The 17,738-nt window shown below is 54.6% G+C and overlaps 7 protein-coding genes across 7 annotated transcripts; 4 read left to right on the top strand and 3 right to left on the bottom strand.

Annotated features, from left to right (window-relative positions):
* The first annotated feature begins 32 nt into the window (after positions 1-32).
* On the top strand, positions 33-3,049 carry BDP81DRAFT_8050 (exocyst complex component Sec10). The gene is made up of 2 exons (XM_060596307.1): positions 33-261; positions 313-3,049. The coding sequence occupies exons 1-2, from the start codon at positions 165-167 to the stop codon at positions 2,913-2,915; spliced, it is 2,700 nt and encodes an 899-aa protein (XP_060451720.1). The 5' UTR covers positions 33-164; the 3' UTR covers positions 2,916-3,049.
* A 134-nt stretch (positions 3,050-3,183) lies between these two features.
* Positions 3,184-4,486, bottom strand: BDP81DRAFT_307473 (kinase-like domain-containing protein; the record flags this gene model as incomplete). The annotated part of the gene is made up of 2 exons (XM_060583367.1): positions 3,184-4,193; positions 4,267-4,486. The coding sequence occupies 2 exons, from the start codon at positions 4,484-4,486 to the stop codon at positions 3,184-3,186; spliced, it is 1,230 nt and encodes a 409-aa protein (XP_060451719.1).
* A 1,630-nt stretch (positions 4,487-6,116) lies between these two features.
* Positions 6,117-7,409, top strand: BDP81DRAFT_8041 (Frag1/DRAM/Sfk1 family protein). Its single transcript, XM_060596304.1, has 2 exons — positions 6,117-6,184; positions 6,360-7,409. Exon 2 carries the CDS (start codon positions 6,408-6,410, stop codon positions 7,152-7,154), a length of 747 nt encoding a protein of 248 aa, XP_060451718.1. The 5' UTR covers positions 6,117-6,184; positions 6,360-6,407; the 3' UTR covers positions 7,155-7,409.
* A 437-nt stretch (positions 7,410-7,846) lies between these two features.
* Positions 7,847-10,596, bottom strand: BDP81DRAFT_8034 (uncharacterized protein). The gene is made up of 3 exons (XM_060596303.1): positions 10,326-10,596; positions 8,723-10,207; positions 7,847-8,670 (listed from the first exon to the last, which is right to left on the bottom strand). The coding sequence occupies exons 1-3, from the start codon at positions 10,432-10,434 to the stop codon at positions 7,991-7,993; spliced, it is 2,274 nt and encodes a 757-aa protein (XP_060451717.1). The 5' UTR covers positions 10,435-10,596; the 3' UTR covers positions 7,847-7,990.
* Positions 10,597-12,316: 1,720 nt separating this feature from the next.
* BDP81DRAFT_7996 (tyrosine/serine protein phosphatase) lies at positions 12,317-13,812 on the top strand. Its single transcript, XM_060596297.1, has 6 exons — positions 12,317-12,582; positions 12,669-12,709; positions 12,775-12,850; positions 12,952-13,134; positions 13,205-13,340; positions 13,401-13,812. Exons 1-6 carry the CDS (start codon positions 12,506-12,508, stop codon positions 13,755-13,757), a joined length of 870 nt encoding a protein of 289 aa, XP_060451716.1. The 5' UTR covers positions 12,317-12,505; the 3' UTR covers positions 13,758-13,812.
* A 55-nt stretch (positions 13,813-13,867) lies between these two features.
* Positions 13,868-15,116, bottom strand: BDP81DRAFT_306159 (methyltransferase; the record flags this gene model as incomplete). The annotated part of the gene is made up of 2 exons (XM_060583247.1): positions 13,868-14,610; positions 14,813-15,116. 2 exons carry the CDS (start codon positions 15,114-15,116, stop codon positions 13,868-13,870), a joined length of 1,047 nt encoding a protein of 348 aa, XP_060451715.1.
* Positions 15,117-15,638: 522 nt separating this feature from the next.
* BDP81DRAFT_444366 (tetratricopeptide) lies at positions 15,639-16,773 on the top strand (the record flags this gene model as incomplete). The annotated part of the gene is made up of 4 exons (XM_060591832.1): positions 15,639-16,016; positions 16,066-16,272; positions 16,332-16,481; positions 16,537-16,773. The coding sequence occupies 4 exons, from the start codon at positions 15,639-15,641 to the stop codon at positions 16,771-16,773; spliced, it is 972 nt and encodes a 323-aa protein (XP_060451714.1).
* Positions 16,774-17,738: the final 965 nt, after the last annotated feature.

Below are 17,738 nucleotides of genomic sequence, written 5' to 3'. Positions count from 1 at the left end.
GGAACCATTGTACAGCATTCCAACCACAACCTCAGCAACCCCGCCTGAACCTCCTAGCTACAGTCTGATAGCCTGATCATGTTTTGAAAGCCTGACAATCGCCTCGAGGCTTCACGCGAACACGATTGCATCCTAGATGCACCAGCTATACCCCGTACGCCAGCATGTATAGGTCTCGAGGGACTGCCCCTCAGGGGGGCGGCATCCTCGGCGCCTTGAAGGCGACTGAGATGCTGGATTCGAGGCCGACGCTCCCAGCAGGTTCGCGTGTCTTCCCTACCAAAGAATCGCAGGAAAGCTGACAATGGGTAGAAATTCTGGTCGCCATATTAGACTACCTCCCAGTGGCAGACCTGATGCAGGTCGCTCGAGCGTCCCGACGAATGCAGGAAATGGTATACGACGATACAAGATGGGTCACTCGATTGAAGAGCATGGGGTGCTGGGACGAGCAGGAGGCGAGACGCCGTTTTGAAGACGCCGTGAGGAGGAGACGAGAGGCGGCAGAACGTGCAGCGAATGCAGCCAATACAGCCAACAACCAGCCAGGCGCTGCAGCGAACCACACAGCACCGAAACCCACGAGTACGACCTTATTCGATGCTACATTAGAAGAAGAGCGCCGGAAGCGCCAGTCTGTTGCACCACCCATCGATGGATTCGAAAAGATGACCGTGGGAGCCCCGGCGTCGAAGGACCCTTTCAAAGACCCAGAGGCACTATTAGACGTGATCAAGAACGCCAAAAGTGTGAGAGGACACGCGAGGGAAGAGTATGGAAAGATTTACGGCTCACTGGCACCTTTCTACTTTGACCTAGCAAGGGCAAAGAGCCATACGGATCCCATCGTTTTCCAAGTCTTCAGAGACCCCGAGCGACAAGCCAAGATGCTTTCGAATCTCCAGACATTTGCAAAGAGCGACTGGGCGCAGGGCTGGAATCAGAGGGAGGAACGACTAATGACCATGACGAGCATCTTTGAGAGCGCTGTGCTGCGGGAATTCGAGCAGGGTTACGAGTCTTGGGATGTCGACAACAGGATGAAACGGTATGCCCATGTGCTGCACGCGCTGAACGGCGGTAATGCTGGGACGGAGCTCTTTGTGCAAAAACACCCCATCTTCAGCGACGAGGAAGTCTTGAGGGCGAATTCGGTGGACTGCATCAACCGGGCCAACCCAGACGACATCAACCTGGAGCCGTCGCGTATGTTCTTCGAGACCCTACTACAGAAGATGAACGAGCAGGCAGAGGTTATAGAGCGGGTATTCGCGAACCCCGACGTTGTGTTTTGGGAATTGATGGAAAAAGTCAAGGAGGATATCATTATGGATTACATCACGCCGCTTTTTGACGCTGCACATGACCGGAACTTGCAGGCATATCTCAGGGCTGTGGCTGGGGTCTTTGAACAGGGCATGCTTTTCTTTCAGTCGCTGTCAACACCAAAAGCCTTCAAAGGAAGTCTGGAAGAGAAGGCTAAAGAAATGATGTTGAGAGTCTTTGAGCCACATCTCGACCTCTACCTACAAGAGGAGCTCGACTTCTTCACGCAGCACGCCGAATCAGAGGTGGCAGAGTGGGAGAAGAAGCTGTCGGAGCAAGACGCTTCGGTCGAGTCGTTCTACATGAGCAACTTCAACAGGCAAGCGGACAAGAAGGACTTTTTGAGTTCCTTCAAAAAGGTCGTCATGATGCCGGTTACTGTGTTGCCCTCTTTTGGAACCTCGGCAAAACCCGTGACGTCAAACGGCACTGCAGCCCTTTCGCCAGAGCCATCGAGGCCGCATACGCCCAGCCTTGCCCCTGGCGTGGACGGGAGCGGACGGCTGAGTCCATTGCCCGAGAAGGCCCCGACTGATGAACTGGCGGCCAAGGCAGCCCTGATGGCGTCGCGCATGGAGGGTATCAAGACGCTCTTCAGCATCGAAGTGGCGCTTAACCTCACACACGTCGCCAAGACGAGCATGGCGCGAGCATCCAGCTTCATCAAGCTGGGAGGCCAATACGGCGAAGAGGCGCGTGAGCAATGCGAGACCATCTTCGTGGTGATGCTCCGCATCCTCGGAAACAGGCACGTCAAGCCTGGCTTCGACAAGGCCGTGGAGCACCTCTCACACTACAACCCCCGAGAAGTCAGCGACCACAACCAATCCGGCGTGGCGCCCCTGGTGACTTTTATCGAGCTCGTCAACGTGGGCGACCTCATCTCGCAGATGATTGACGTCTTCTTCGAGCAGCAGCTCGCGGGGCCCAAGATCGCCGACAAGAACGACTTCCTCGACCCGTCGGGCATCGCCAAGAAGAAGTGGGAGCAGATGCTCGACGAAAGCGTCGCGGCGGGGCTGAACAAAGGCATTGACGTGCTCATGGACGAGGTCGAGTACCTCCACGGCACGACGCAGCAGCCGACGGACTACAACCCGGAGGAGACGGGCGGCATTCTCGCGGACCCGGGCCCGACGCCGACGGCGCAGCGCATCAAGGAGCTCGTCTCGGCGCACACGCGCATGCTGGTCGGCAGCACCGACAAGTCCATGCTCGACGTCTTCAACGGTGAGGTCGGCCTGCGCCTCTTCACGGCCGTGTGCAAGCACCTCAAGCGCCAGCGCGTCAGCACCGAGGGCGCCATCAAGCTCATTGCCGACATGAACCTCTACTTTGAGTACATCCGCACCCTCAAGAACCAGGACCTGCTGGCGTACTTCAAGGCGCTGAGGGAGCTGAGCCAGATTTACCTCATCGACCCGCGTCACGCAAAGGAGATGGCCACCATCATTGCCGACGGCGACCGCTTCGAGGGCGTGTTCCGCGCCGAGGAGGCCTACGAGTTTGCGCAGCGCCGGGCGGATTGGTATCAGGTCAGGAAGGATGTCGAGAGGGCCATGTACGGGATGGAGTGCTCGTTGATGTGAATAAGCACGATCTCGAGTGCAAGAGCAGAGCAGAAGAGCTGGACGATACAAATGACGAGAAAAGAAAGCCTTGATGTTTTGTGGAGTACAAAAAATAGATCTTCCCAGAACCGATGGGAAGAACCTCCCCTTTGAATAGCCTGTCCTATCCTTAAAAGAATATACCCCCCCGTCCCTTTGCCCGTTTGCCCCTGCCATAACGCCTGTGATGCTACATACTTTTTTCGAGTGTGGAAAGAATTCGTAAAGACTGCGTTGTGTTGCAGATCTAAGCTCCAAAGTTGAGCTTGCGAGCCACCTTGGCGCCCCTATCCTCGTCAACCATTCCGGGACGCCGCTTCAGGTCCGCGCCCATCTTCTCCTCGCCGCCGCCTTTTCTGGGCAGTTCCTCCTTTCGTGAGGGTTTCGGCTCCGTGCGCCACCAGTTATGGTTCAGCATGTCCCTTGCGGTGATGCGCTTCTTGGGATTGAGGGTGAACGTCTTCATCAGGAGATCGACACCTTCGGGGCCCACCGTGCCGAACATGGCCTGGTAGAAATCCTTGCCCTTGACGGGCTCGGCATCATCCGGCACCGTGTAAGCGGGAAGCTTGGTCACTCCGGGCCAGTTGTCCTCCGTTGGCGTACCGACGGCACGGCAGATGAGGGAAATCTGTTGAACCTCGGTCTCGGACGGCATGTACGGCGCACGAATAATGAGTTCCGCAAAAACGCATCCGACACTCCAGACATCGACGGCGCCGCTGTAGTGCTTCGCGCCAAAGAGCAATTCAGGCGGGCGGTACCAGCGCGTGATGACCTGGTTCGTCATGACCTGGTACGGGTCCGCGAAGCTACGCGCGAGACCGAAATCAGCAAGCTTCACCTCGCCGTCGGCGGCGATGAGCAAGTTGTTGGGCTTGATATCGCGATGCAGGACAAAGTTCTCGTGGCAGAACCAGACGCCGCGGGTGAGCATGCCCATCCAGGCCTTGATATCTGCGGCACCGTAGCGGACGTTGGCCGTGTCTTTGATGAGCATCTCGAGGTCGCCCAGGGGTAGGTACTCGAGGACGAGGTTGAGGTTCTGGTCCTTTGAGGAGAAGACGGAGAGGAGGGAGATGATGTTGGGGTGCTGGAGCTCTTGGAGGTGCTTGAGTTCGCGGACGGCGTCCGGTGCCATTCCTTCTTGGTACTCTTTCTGGACCTTGATCTTCTTGATGGCGACGAGGGAGGAGGTATTCGATCGGAGGTGGCCGAGGAAGACAATAGCGTAGGTACCCTCTCCGAGTTTCTTTCCTGTAGGTAGGTGCTTGTCAGCGAGGCTCTTTTCTGTCACACCATGCAATCCTTCAGTGGTCTCAAAACTAACCCTTGACATATTGCTTCTTCTCCACCTCGTTCATCTGCTCGGCGAGATCCAAAGTCGGGGCTGTCGTCGGGACGGGCGCGGCCTTCTTGTCCTTGGATGGCTGCGGGGTGCCGTTTCCTGAGGAGACCTGAGCCGACGACACATTGCGGAAGGGTGACCCGATAGCCCCCGCTGGCTTCAGCGCGTCGGCGGGACGAACGACGAGTGGTGATGCCGACATCGTGGGTGGCCGTGACTGATGTCGTCGCGATACAGTCTTGGAGTTGATGGAGGGACGAGGCGACGGCTGAAGTCAGTAAGTCGTAGTAGCCTTGTCAGGCGCACCGGATGATGATTGGCTAGAGGTGCCACAGCTGGGATCAAGCCACATTCCGGAAGGTGCGCCCCTCCCGAGCTTGAAACCGGGGCCGATTGGTTGATCTCAGCTTTGCATCACAGCATTCGACGACTCAACCCTGAAGCTCCGTGTGTGCATTTTGACTGAATTGAATTGCAGCAAAGTTCGGACGACAGATGGCAAGTGTATTGGCCGGAGGAAACCTCGGCGATGCCAATACACGGTACCAAGTCTTTCCAGATCTCCAATGTTCCATCGAACGCCTTACTGCGCAAAGCCACACAATGATCCAGCATCACCAGATCTTAGTTGGTTGTGTTCTTTTCGCTATCGAACCTTGCGCTCCTTGCGCCATCTTCACCTTGCGCGGCGCGAAGATCATCAAGTGACATGGGCGCGGGGCGCGGAGCGGAAGTTACCATGGAGCGGTCCCCGAACCCGCCAGACTACCTATCCGTAGAGCTGCTGTACGGAGTACGGAGACTACGTATTGGGGGAAGCACCTAGAAATTGCGGCGGTGCAGCAGAACACATGCCCAACTCGGATGGATCCGAGGTGGTGGTGTTGTCAATTGTTGGTTCGCGGACATGGTTGTTCCCCGTCTCTCCGAAAGCTGTGGCTGCCAAGGCTGAACATGCACAAATGAGTTCAAGGCTCTCTCCCTTCAGGCCGTATGTCAACGAGAGTAAGCAACCAGCAGAAGAGGTGTGGAAGACTCAGAGAATTGCAGTGTGGTCGATTCATTGATTCCATTCTGACCTTGCTTCCCCGGATGCAGTTGCCAGGAAAGAAAAAAAGATGAAAACTCAAATCAGAGTCAGCAATTGAGCAAATCAGATAATTTCCCTTTAGGCGCTTATTCCGGCCAGACTCACGGCGAATCGCAACTTTTGCGATAGCGAACCTGCGGTCTAAGACTCTAAGGTGCCTTGTTAGCCTGTAAGGTAAGTAATTAGGTAGGGACCTTACGGTCGGCCGCGCCACTACGTCATCCCCTTGTTGATTTCCTTTCCCCGAGACCAATGACATATTACCCCCACAACGCGCGCCCCGGCCGGGAAGCTTGCGCACCAAGTGTCCGCACCAAGTGCCGATCGATGCCATGACTTCAGAACTTTTTTGGACCAGCACGACCAGGTAACTTGCAAGGGGCTGCCGAACGAACAATTCTACCTCGAGGAGGTACGGATAGAGAGAGTGCGCCCGACCGCAGCAAGCCAGGCCGGACCCATCGAGCAACCAACATGCGGGTAACGGGACGCCGATGACTCTCTTAAGTCCGCATACCCGACCTCCCGGGGCCACCTCAGTCCATTCTGCTCTCTTTTCCTCGATACATTGTCCAGGCACCGCCCGATGTTTGACGTACGCAGGCATCTCCCGCGCAACATTCATTAAGGACGCCTCCCACGCGCTCCCTGCCGCGTGTGAAACCTACAACCAACGAGATATCAAACGTGCTCAGATCCCCTTTTCGAGTTCTTTTTTTTTTTTCCAACCTTCAGCCCAAAGTCTCGTGATCCCTTCAAGGTCTACGGATACACAAGCAACGTTTGCGACAGTGAACAAGTCCTTTTCTGGTAAGTGATGCATCTCGAGTCCACTTTTTTCTTCAATCGTCATACCTCGTCATCACCACTCCCAATTGGCGTCGTGAGCCTCGTTGTAGTACACCAGCTGTGCCTTCACTGAACAGCCTTCTTTGGCGCGACACATCGTGAAATCCTTGGCAACACAAACTTACACCCCTTACAGAACAACCACAAACACCAAAACACAAACACACATACACATCCGCCCACCATGAGGATATTATCATACTGGATCTTCCCCATCATATCGGGCCTCGTCTGGCTCGGCATGCTCCTCGGCATGCTCCTCTACTGGATCATCGACACCCACCGCACAATCTACCCATCAATGTCGCCCCCGCAATCCATCGCCTACATCAGCGACGTCGGCGCATACTACCTCAAACCCTTATTCATCACCGGCTGCGTCCTCACCACCGTCTTCCTCGACCTTTCCTTCTTCTCCGACCGCTGGCTCCGCCACAAGGGTCGCCTCGTGCCCAACACTTCCATCGGCGAAAAGATCCTCTACGGCTTCACAATCTTCTTCGCCATCATCGGCACCGTCGGGTTGATTTGTCTCAGCATCTTTGATACCTACCGCCATAAGAACCTCCACCTGCTCTTCTTGTTATTCTTCATGGGCGGGTACCTGCTCTCGGCTATTTTCATTTGCTGGGAGTATCAGCGCTTGGGAATCAAGTACCCGGACCACACGTACCTCGCCGTCTCTTTCTGGATCAAGCTCGTCTTCATCCTCGTCGAGATCGTCCTGGCCATCGCGTTTATTGTCTGCAATTTCAAGGAGATTTACAACGCGGCTGCTATCCTCGAGTGGATCGTTGCCTTCATCTTCTCGTTCTACATCTTTTCGTTCACCGTCGACTTGTTGCCCGCGGCGAAGACGCGGAACAAGGCGCATCGGTTTTCGAAGCCGGGGATGAGTCAATGGACTGGCAGCGGGCCGGGGAACTTTTGAGGGGCGAGGGCCGATTTTTATGAGTGGTAATGGAAAATGGGAATGGGACACGATGAAAAGAAGAAGGCAAAGATAATGAGTTGGTGGATGGAGTAATCGCGGGCATGGCGAGGCTCGCGTTGTATGACTTGCATTTGCATACCCCCGGGAACAAAGATCATGAGCAACAGGCGTTTTGGGCGTATTATTCATTTTGCGCATACTCTATAGGTTTATAGTAGCATTTACAATCCATGGCATACGTGCGACATAATGTCCGTCCATTATTATTCTCATGTCCAGTGACGCAGTGGAAAGTCAATTGGTATGTAGGCCGGCATGGACCTACTTCCGTGCGTATGCATGCCGATTGCTGCGATGCCATCCCAACATCGAATGGGAGGATACTCCAAGCGCCTTGGGTGTAATGCATAGACTGAGTTAATTTGCAATGATGCTTGCTCGCCATGACCAGCTTGAAGTCCGTCAGGCCAGTACATGGTAATAGCACCGATAGGATTTGGATGTTGCTGTGACTGTGCGCACCTTTCCAACCGAGATGATTGCATTCACAACTTCGAGCCTTGGTACCTGAGTGTTTGGTTTACTATATTGATTTGAGAAAGAATAGTGGAAATGCTGATAAACGCACAACAATCGAGAAGCGATGTTGGACCTGTACGTGGAGAACGTATTGACCGTGAAATGCACTCCGACGCTCCTCGCTGTAAGTCCTATCCCACCTCCCCCTGCCTAACTGAAGTATTCCTCCATGATAAATAAATTCTATCCACCAACGCCATCCATTCTAAGTGAAGAAATGGCCGTCCATTCCGAAAATGCCCATACATCGTGATCTATTCAAGATTCTCTCGGAACCGCGAATCCCTCGTCGGGCTGTGCGTCTTGTGCGTATTCGGATCCCGAATGGCAGCCGGCGGCGACACAGGACCCTCGAGGTCATCACTCGCCTCGACAAAGTGCTCCGACTCAGCATCAGAACTGACGGGGCTCACATCACCCTCCTGTCCCACCGATCTAGACGTCGTCTCGCTGCCCTTGCCGGCGATAGCAACCTCTCTCATGCTCGCCGACCGCGCATCACCAAGACTAGTCGCGCTCTCGTTCGCGAGCCTCGTAAGCGCAACACCGCCGATGAAACCACGCTCCTCGGCGCTCTCCCCGGCCGCAGACCGGCCCCGCGGTCGGCCGAAGCGTGACTTGAGCCAGCTCTTCATCTTATTCGTCGGCGAGCCGCTGTCGCTCGGTGAGCGCGGGTTGTCACTGCCCGAGCTTTCTCTATTGGTGTTGATATTTCCAGGCTTATGCTGTCCTGCGCGGTTGACGCCCTGGTCGTCGCTCACGGGCGAGACTTCGATGGATTCTGCAGCTGCGACGGCCGAGTCGCCCGGCGTGATCTCGGGAACTTTGGATTTGCGCTTCTCCTCGGCTTTGACGGCCTTTTCCTCTTCCTTCTTGGCCTTGAGCGCTTGCTTCTCGCGGTGGCGCTTCTCTTTTTCTTCCTGCTTCTCTTGCGCTACGTGGTGTTAGAGATAGTTTTGAGCATAAAGGGGGAAAATGTCACTTACCGATGACCTTACGGTTGATCTCCTTAACCTCTCTGTCACGCTCCTTGCGCTTCTCCTCGTCCCTCTTCTTCGCTTCCGCCTCGGCCTTAAGCATCTCTTGACGTTCCCGCTCGATGGCCGCCTTCTCGTTGATCTCGTCGAGCACGGGCTGGACTCTCCTCGTAGCAATCTCATCGACTGCCGCAGGGTCCATGAACATGCCGCCGCCAATGTCGACCTTGCCCCTGTTCACGCTGGTAGACTCGTGCTTGGCCATGGCAGCCATCTGGGCCTTGGCTTCCCAGTCGCTCTTCCGATCGGTCTTTGAGCTGGGTGCCACCATGCCGGTCTCGGCTGAGATCTTGTCGTCCATGCCCTGTAGGCGGGCCTTGACGTTCCGTTGGGCGGCTGCTAGTAGGGCTTCGCGATCCTTTGTCCGCTTTTGCTCGTCAACCTTGGTCAAGTTGGAGGAGAAGATGGACATTTCTCTCCGAATGCGCTCGGATTGTTCCTTGTCGTGACTAGCGTCGCCGTCGCTCGAAGATCGCCGCCTGAGTTTCCCCTTCATAGTAAACCTCCGCTGAGGTGTGGCTTGGGTGTTGCTGCCGTAGTACTCCTGGTAGTCCCGATTCTGATGATGCTCCACGTGGAGTTTCGATAAACGTTCTTGCGCTAGCTTGTACGCCGCTTCCTGAAGGTTGACATAGGATTTGGGTTGGTTATCGTCGGGGCTGGTTTCTCCTGCAGCTTGGTGAACTCGTGCCTGGTCGACCATTCTTTGCTGTTGGCTGTACATCTTTTTGGCCATGGCCACCGCAGAGGCGTGGAGGACGTCGGCTCTTTTCTTCTCATCTTCCTCAGGTCCGATGGCGGGCTTGGAGGTGAACATGCTCCGGGGCAGGTTTGTGTACGGAACGGATCCAGTGTTTTCAGTGGGAGACTTTGGCTTCAAAGAAGGGCTGTGAGCTGCTGTGGCGGCACTCAAAGCGTTTGCGGCAGCTCGTGATTCTCCAGGATACGATTCCTTTGGCACAGGGGTCGACTTGGCTCGTGGCCTCGTCCTCCTGGACGCAGGCATGGCATTCTGGGCTGCTGAAAGGGAGCCAAGACCGGCAGTAGAGGGTGCCTGGGTGGGTTGTTTGACTGAGCGGCTTTGTTTGAATGCCTGGTTCGCAGCGCTGCTTCCCCAAGACTCGGTAGCAGACGGAGGAGGGGTCGTGTTGGTGGTGGACTGTTTCTTTGCTGAGGCGCTGGCCAGCAGAGCAGCCTTGGCCCCGGCAGAGCTTGAGTTAGGTTCCCACGATGGTGCCAATTTGTAATCCTTTGCGAGCATGGCTGCGGTTGATGCAGAGTTTGACTTTTTGGGTTTCCAGAGGTCGATTGATTTTTGATTAGCCCAACCTAGAGATGCGGCAGCTCCGGCAGCAGCTCCATCGGATGGGAGACCGGGGGATGGGAAGCTAGGTAGATCGCGCGGGTCGGCGTACTTTAATCTTCCCGAGTGGGCTGCTATATTCAGGGAAAAAGAGGATTCATGATTAACACAGATGCTTTCTTTATTCGGACCACCCAAGCAGAATTCTCGTATTCTGCAGGAGAGGATGAGGTAAGGTTTCAAGTTTACCTGTGGACGGTACCTGTGACCGTGTTTCCGCCATGGCTGTGCTTGACTTTTGCGTCTGCTGCGGCTGCGTCTGCTGCGTCGCTGTCTTGGAGGAGCTGGCTTGCATCATTGCCAGCCCGGAGCCGGCTTGGTGGTATCGATCCTGGAGGATATCCACTTTACCGCTGCGGATGCTTGCTCCTCACAGGGCGAATGTACCGTAGCGAGGATGTACAATACAGGGAACCTGAGAGGAAGGTCGAAAAGTGGGAAAGTTCGCAGCGGATTTGCGCCTTACACGGGTTGAGGTGGACGCGCGTGGGCAACGCCGCAGATGGGTTGACAACGAACAGAGGCTGATGTTATTTCTGGACCTGCTTACCCGTGTCGCAAGAGGGAGCCGTATCACGAGATGAGATGAGCCCTCGTCGTGCTAGGGTATGCTGCAACAAGTATGCGCCGGAAACTGGGAGTGGGAGGTCAAGGAGCTTGGTTAAACCAGAAGAGCAGAAAAATTGACCAGGAACGACGTCGAAGCGCAGGCGGGGGCTCCCGAAAGAGGGCATGCAAGTTATATCATACAACCAGAAGCAGATCTTTCTGGATCAAAGGGGGCACTAGGGGGGTGTACTATGCTGGCGGCGCGGCGCGAGCGAGCGAGAGAGAGCGCACGATGAGGTATGCTCCCCCAAATGGCAAAAACTGGTGTTGAGCAGGAGCCGGGTCAATGATGGTGATACGGCGTGCGCAGTTAGTGCTGGTGGCTACTGGCTAGTCGTACCACAGTACTCCGTAGGGAGCTGCGACGACAGCAGCGCCTTACGTCATGCGGGGTCTTTTCCCTTCCGTTTCGGGTGTAGCGATCTGCCATCTAGCACTTCTTGCCCCTGTCAACATCCACCAACCCCCCCCAAGCTCCTTTGAATCTTTGAATTGGGATTCCATTTCCCTTTGCGAACGACCGAATGACCAGGTCCCCCAGGAACTGGCAAACACTGGCACCACTGGGTTTGTTCGCCCACAACCACCTCAGCCAACATGGCCCATCGTCCGCTCCGTTGTGGCTTCGGTCCAGCACCCGCCCGTCTCTGGAGTCGGCCAGTCCGGACCCTGTCGCGCTGAGTGGCGGACCAGGTTCCAGCCTTTGGATTGGGCAATGGGTACCAGTAAGGCCTGGAGCCCGAGCTATCTACGGTCTAGGCCGAACACCTGTGACCTGGATCACCAAGCAGACAGAGGCTAGCCCTGTGGTGTGTCAGTTGTTCATAATCGGATCTACTTCTTTCACCGACTGGACTGCGAAGCCCGAGATGCCGTCCGTGATGAAGGCGACAACACCATCGACAAGCCCGAGATCCAAAAGTCTGAGCTGCAAGCTCTCTGGAGGCTTGCTGTCTCGCTCGACCCCTTTCATTGGCTTGAGTGGAATGGGTAAACAGTCAGCCACATCTCACATTGTTGATGGATGCGTGCTGCAAGCCTCTCAAGTGCTCCCAAATATAGCTTCAACTTGAGACGTTGATCCTTCCATCTGGCGCAGGCAGTCCAGATTAATCCGATGTCATGGAAAGCAAACTGCAATCCGAAAGTTTGCAAACTGCTGGTCACGTTGCGGTTGCTTTGATAAGACCGAAAACATTGAATGGGAGCAACCAAGACCGAGCTCATCTCGTAGACTTCACAGCCCAGACCTCCCCCGAGACCGCTCAAAATGCGCGAGTTCAGGCCGCAGCCGCAGTTCCCTGCGCGCAGATCTCTGTCCCAAAACTCAACCATCGGTGACATCAAAAGACCTCCTTCTCTCTCTCACACCCCGATCTTAAGCTTTTTGGAGACGTGCAGGGATCTACCGGCCCTGGCTAGGGATCCCAGCACGTCCAACCTCACCTCGGCTCCCTATCCGTCATTCCGGATGGGAAGAGGGCCCTACGTCGCTTGCACGTTTCCATTCCGATGCTCCGGATTTCTGTTCGACCTACCAAATCGTGGCGTCAGCCCCCCCTTCCTAAACATTTCACACCAAGAGCTGCTACCTTACCACGCACACTACCTACCTATCACACCCACCACACCTTGCCAACCTCTTAGCTGTCTGTACGCGCCGTCGGAACTGCTAGTCTCCAGCCGTTGACTGCTGACTACTGGTATCTGCAGCGCTTTTCCTACACCAAACTCCCGTAGAAGCTCTGACATTCTCAGTCATGGACAATAGGGGGATCACGTCTGTTCTCAACTTTCGTGATGTCGGCTCCACGGTGAACAAATTTCTTGGACGAAGGTATGTTCTCTATTTCAAGCTATTCTACCTGTACAGAGGCAGGTTGTGGGAAGCTGAAAGCTAATATCCGTGCGTTTGCTTGTCAGACTCGTAAGGGACGGCTTGGTATTTCGTTCTGCCAGACCAGGTATGGCACGCGACTCAAAATCTTCGCGAACACCCGTTTGATCCTCGTGCTAAACTCCCCTCAAGACGATGCCACTTTGGCAGACAGAAAACGCCTCCGCGAGGAGCTGGGCATTAAGGCAGTGATAGACTTGCGCACAAAGTAAGTTGCACGTGTTATTCCCCCGAGAAAAAAATAAATAAGATCTTCCTGTGGAATGCAAGATCTCGCAACTCTGATCAACGACTGACGACATCTTTCAGAACCGAACACGTCAAGCAACTGAAGAAGCGCGAGGCTGATCTCAAAGTGCCCTCCCTCTTGGAATCTAACGCTGCACTAGCCGAGCCATTCCAGATCTCGGGTCTAACGTATCACGAGATCAGAATCACTGGCGGCAACTTTGAGTGGTTCTTGATCAGACAAGTATCTTGGTGGGGTTTGTGGTGAGAAAATCCTGGCTTCCTATTCAAAGTCCTCCAACAGCGGCTGATGCATGATATGGAACATCTCTAGCCGCCTCATCGGCCTCTTTACTCTCGGCTACCGCAATGAGGGCATCTCTATCTTGTCTCGGGAGGTGATGCTGCCGCGTGGCCTTGTTGGTCTGGGCCTTGACACCCTCGATCAATCTGGCGAAGAGATTGCAAAGGTATGAACAGGACTTGCAACGGCTCTGTGTTTGAGTATCCCTAACAAGCTTCATGCGTAGGCTCTCAGGGTGTTTATCGACCCGGCGACTTCACCGACTCTGGTACACTGTACACAGGGCAAGGATAGAACCGGGCTGATCGTCAGTCTCGTTCTGTTCATCCTGGATGTACCGCTCGAGGCGGTTGAGCATGACTACATGCTGACCAGTGGTGCTCTCGAGTCCGAGAGAGAGGAAAGATTGGCAGAGATGAGAGAGATTGGTCTCACAGATGACTGGTTCGAAACGGCGCCTGACATGATTGCTCGGACCGCTCGTCATCTCGATCATGTCCACGGTGGACTCAACGGATACCTGGACAAGATCGGCTTTGGACAGGCCGATCGTCTCAAGCTCCGGGAGCTGCTGCTGTACTGATCCAGCGACTGAGGGGCTTAATTCGTCACCGAAGCTCCATACAGCCGTACAGTAGCTCATTGGCAAATCTCACTCGCCTCAGAACTCGAGTGATGTGAACTTTGGCTTTCTCATTTTTTCGTGAACCGTCCTTGCATCCAGCATCGGTACATCTTGAGCTTACGAGCCCTGTTGACGAGCATGCGTCTGTCGACACCAAGGTCATCGACGTTGAATGCAGCCTTGGCTTCGTCCGATGCTTCTTGTGTCTCGCCGGACCAGATTCGCTCGAGCTCTTCCTTTTCAAAGAAGTACACACGAGTGCCGTCGCCGCGCACGTAGAAATTTTCATCGAGGTAGCGTCCCTTCTTGAATCGCACTTGGGCAAGGTCACCTCTTCCATAGTCGCGGAAGCAGACCTGGCCACCCGGCTTGAGCAGACGGTGGACGTTGGCAACAGCTTGGTTCCATTGATTCGGAGCCAAGGCGGAGAAGATGAAAATGAGTATAGCAACGTCCACAGATCCTTCCTCTAGCCCGGGAGGGAGCTCTTCGCTCGTAACGTCCCAAACGTCGGCTTGCATGTGGTCTTGGTTGTAGGATTCATGGGTCCGCATCACCTCTACGGCCTGCTTCGAATAATCACAGGCATGGACTCTCAAGTTTGGGTTCTTGTTGGTTGCGAGAATGGGAAAGGCCGTGTTACCCGCACCAGCGCCTATTTCAAGGATCGTCTTCTTGCCAGCGTCCTCCTTGGTCACCTCGGACAAGATAGGGAACTCTTGCTGCAGCCACTTTCTGTTCTTGAAGAAGTTGGCTGTGTTGTTCTTGTAAAACAAATCCCACATTCTTGCTGGGTTGTTGTTTAATCTGTCTGAGGATTCTTGTTAGCAAGCTGTACCAAAGCAAGCGTCTTTCAAATAACAATGAGTAATGATAGTGGTGTAGTCAGATGGGAGCGAAAGACTAATAAGGAAAGTTTTCATCATAGAATTCAGATGAACTATGCGTTGTGCTGGAGTATCATCATAACACCAGGTGGAGAAAAAATAAAAACGCGAGGTATGTGAACTTACTTTTGTCAAAGTCGGAGACCGGAGACTGACGCTGCATCTCGTACTGCTGCTCAGAGTACTCCTTGTACACTTCGTCAGTCTCGACATGGTCCCAAGCGTTGAACTCGAAGACATCGTCCTGTTCGCCCAGCAAGCGACTGCCAAATTGAAAAGGATCGCTCCTCTTTTGGTTGAACTGAGGATCATGCGACCTGTGAGCCGCAGGCTCTTCCTCGGTTGCAGGCTGGGAGATCTGGAGCTCCGCCGCCTTCTCGACGAGAACTTGCTCGTCCGCCCCTGTGTTCTCAGACGTAAGAGAAGCCATCTCACTGGTGTAGAGCCAAGACGAACTATTCGACAGGTTCACGACCGGTTTCTGTGTGGGCGGCAGCCTGACTCTCCAAATCCAAGTGTTTGTTGGCGAAGGAGGAGTGGTTGGGATGAAAAAGCTTTCTGAAAATTTCCTCCGCGTCGAACTTTTTGTCTCTGAAAAAAAAGTCATGGTGGGACCTTCGGGGTGAAAAAGCGCCGTCAGCCGATGCGACCAATGCCTGGGCGTGGTGGACCCACTTGCAGCTTCCGCCATTTGCAGTGAGGTTGTTGTTGCCAGACGCCAGGTTCGGCGGAGTGGGAGTATTGGGGAAAGAGCTTAGAATCGGTACGTACCTAAGCTAGAGTGGTTCGCGGATTGCAACTGCCTCCCATGCCTCAGGTACGGTCAACTTGGATAATCCTCAGTCAACGTCTACCCATTGACGACACCTGATCGCGCAACTCCAACCATCTGCTCATCATCTGTACGCATCTCGTTCGATCGATACGCCAGCCAGAAGGCCTGCCCGCAACAATGGCACCGTCCCTTACCCGCCCCCAGGGCCACCTGTCCCCAGCCGAGGCCCTCGAACTTGCCCAGAAAGCGCCTACGATTCTGCGAAACAACCCGACAGCGTTCTCATCATCGCCCCTTATTTCGCTTTTCTCGGCCTCGGAGACGCCCGAAATATGGACCATCTACGAGAACCTCCTCCTGGCCTGCCTGCGAACGGGCGACACCCAAGCAGCACACCAGTGCCTCGAGAGACTGGTCATTCGATTTGGCAACGAAAACGAGCGTATCATGGCTTTCAAAGGCCTAGTGAAAGAGGCGGAAGCCGACAATGATGGAGAGCTTGCACAGGTACTCAAAGAGTATGAGACAATACTAGGACAGAACGCGACAAACATTGTTAGTTGTCCCCCCGCCATAGTGTCACGGCAAACGCTGACCTTGACAGCCTGTCGCCAAACGTCGTGTCGCCCTTCTGAAATCGACCGGAAAGACGTCTGAAGCAATCGCGGCTCTCAATGGTCTCGTTGACTTCAACCCTACAGATGCCGAGGCGTGGGCGGAGCTTGCCGACTTGTACCTCTCCCAGGGGCTGTACTCACAAGCTATATATGCGTTCGAAGAAGTGCTTGTACTGACCCCGAACGCATGGAACGTGAGTGTGCCTCATGGAAACGAAATCCGAATTTGTTTTCTCTGGCTGACCACTACTAGATGCACGCTCGTCTCGGCGAGGTGTTGTACATGGCCGCGTCGGCCTCTGAAGGCTCTTCGCAGCAGCAGTTGACGGAATCCGTCAAAAGATTCAGCCGAAGCATCGAGCTTTGTGATGATTACCTCCGGGGTTACTACGGACTGAAACTGGTGGGTGCCATAACGGGTGGTATCGACCAGCAGGTGGAGCTAACATGCTCTCTAGGTCACGAACAAACTTATCAAGGAGCCCTCGAAGCCGTCAAGACAATCAGACTCGGAGGAATGGACCCTTCCTGACGTTGGTACGTTACAGAAGCTCAACGAGCTAGCAACTCAGAAGCTGGCCGACATTGTACGCCGGAACGGAGCGCATGAGAGGCTCTGGCAAGGTTACGATGAATCGGAAGTAGCAGCAGCGCGAGACCTGCTCTCGAAGGAGTCGGTGGAGCTTGTGCGATAAGCACCGCGTCAGTCGAACACGAAAAGCAAACGACTGTCGATTCTCTCATACCGTGACTGCATGGTCACGTTGACGGATTAGCATGCCAACCTGCGTGCTTCATGCACATCACATCAGGCGAGCAGCCATCATCGGTACAGGCTGTACGTCGGAATTAGCAAGCAATCGGAACTTTCAAATCAAGTAATTAACGAAGCTGTGCCTGCAACGAAACGTTCACGTGCTACTGGCAATGCGCAAGTATCCTTGGCCAATCGGCCAGCCAATCGCGAACACGTCACTCAAGGTTGGAACACAAAGATGCATTCAGCGAACGGCAAATCGTGTCGCTCGGGCGCTGTTTTGGCCCCAATTCATGTCGAGTCGAAGCTTGGGAGACTCTTAAGCTACTGGGCAGGAACAAAAGCGATTCGAGCAGTGGGAATGTTTTACACATAGGCAGAGGCCGCCGCCAATACCCTCGAATGAATTACCTACCGTTCCCATTTCTCGCCTCGAGGTCCATCGCTCCCGTCGCGGCCACACCCGCAGTCGTGCCCAATTGTCGCAAACTAACAGTCAATAAGTCGCAGGGCTGCATGTCATCCGAGGTTCCAGGCGTACCGTTGGGAGCCCGATGGGCCAAGGCGGCCCACAAGATGCGCTGGCAGTGAGTCAGTGAGTTGATCCACGGATGGATCTCAGGCACCGTCATTCGGGACCCTGGCTACCTATGCAAAACAGAGTGCGCCAGCGTTAAGACTCGAGACCCGTCGGGCAACGACGAAGCGGCTTCGGGCTTGAGGGCCTGTTGGAAGAAATGGACTGACGAGATGTACAGGTGCCAATCAAGTTGCGCGGTTGACTTTGAGGTGTCACGTATATATCCGGGCAGTGCCATGTAAGTAAGCCGAAGGCAAAAAAACAAGCACTTGTGTCGGTACCAAATTCTTTGACCGCCCCTGTTATCCCCGTATTTTCTCGAC

The sequence above is a fragment of the Colletotrichum phormii genome, assembly GCF_030913505.1.
Source record: "Colletotrichum phormii strain CBS 102054 chromosome Unknown BDP81scaffold_1, whole genome shotgun sequence".
Classification (NCBI taxonomy): domain Eukaryota; kingdom Fungi; phylum Ascomycota; class Sordariomycetes; order Glomerellales; family Glomerellaceae; genus Colletotrichum; species Colletotrichum phormii.
The sequence above is the reverse complement of the archived record's forward strand: the minus strand, read 5'-3'. Positions and strand labels throughout refer to the sequence as shown.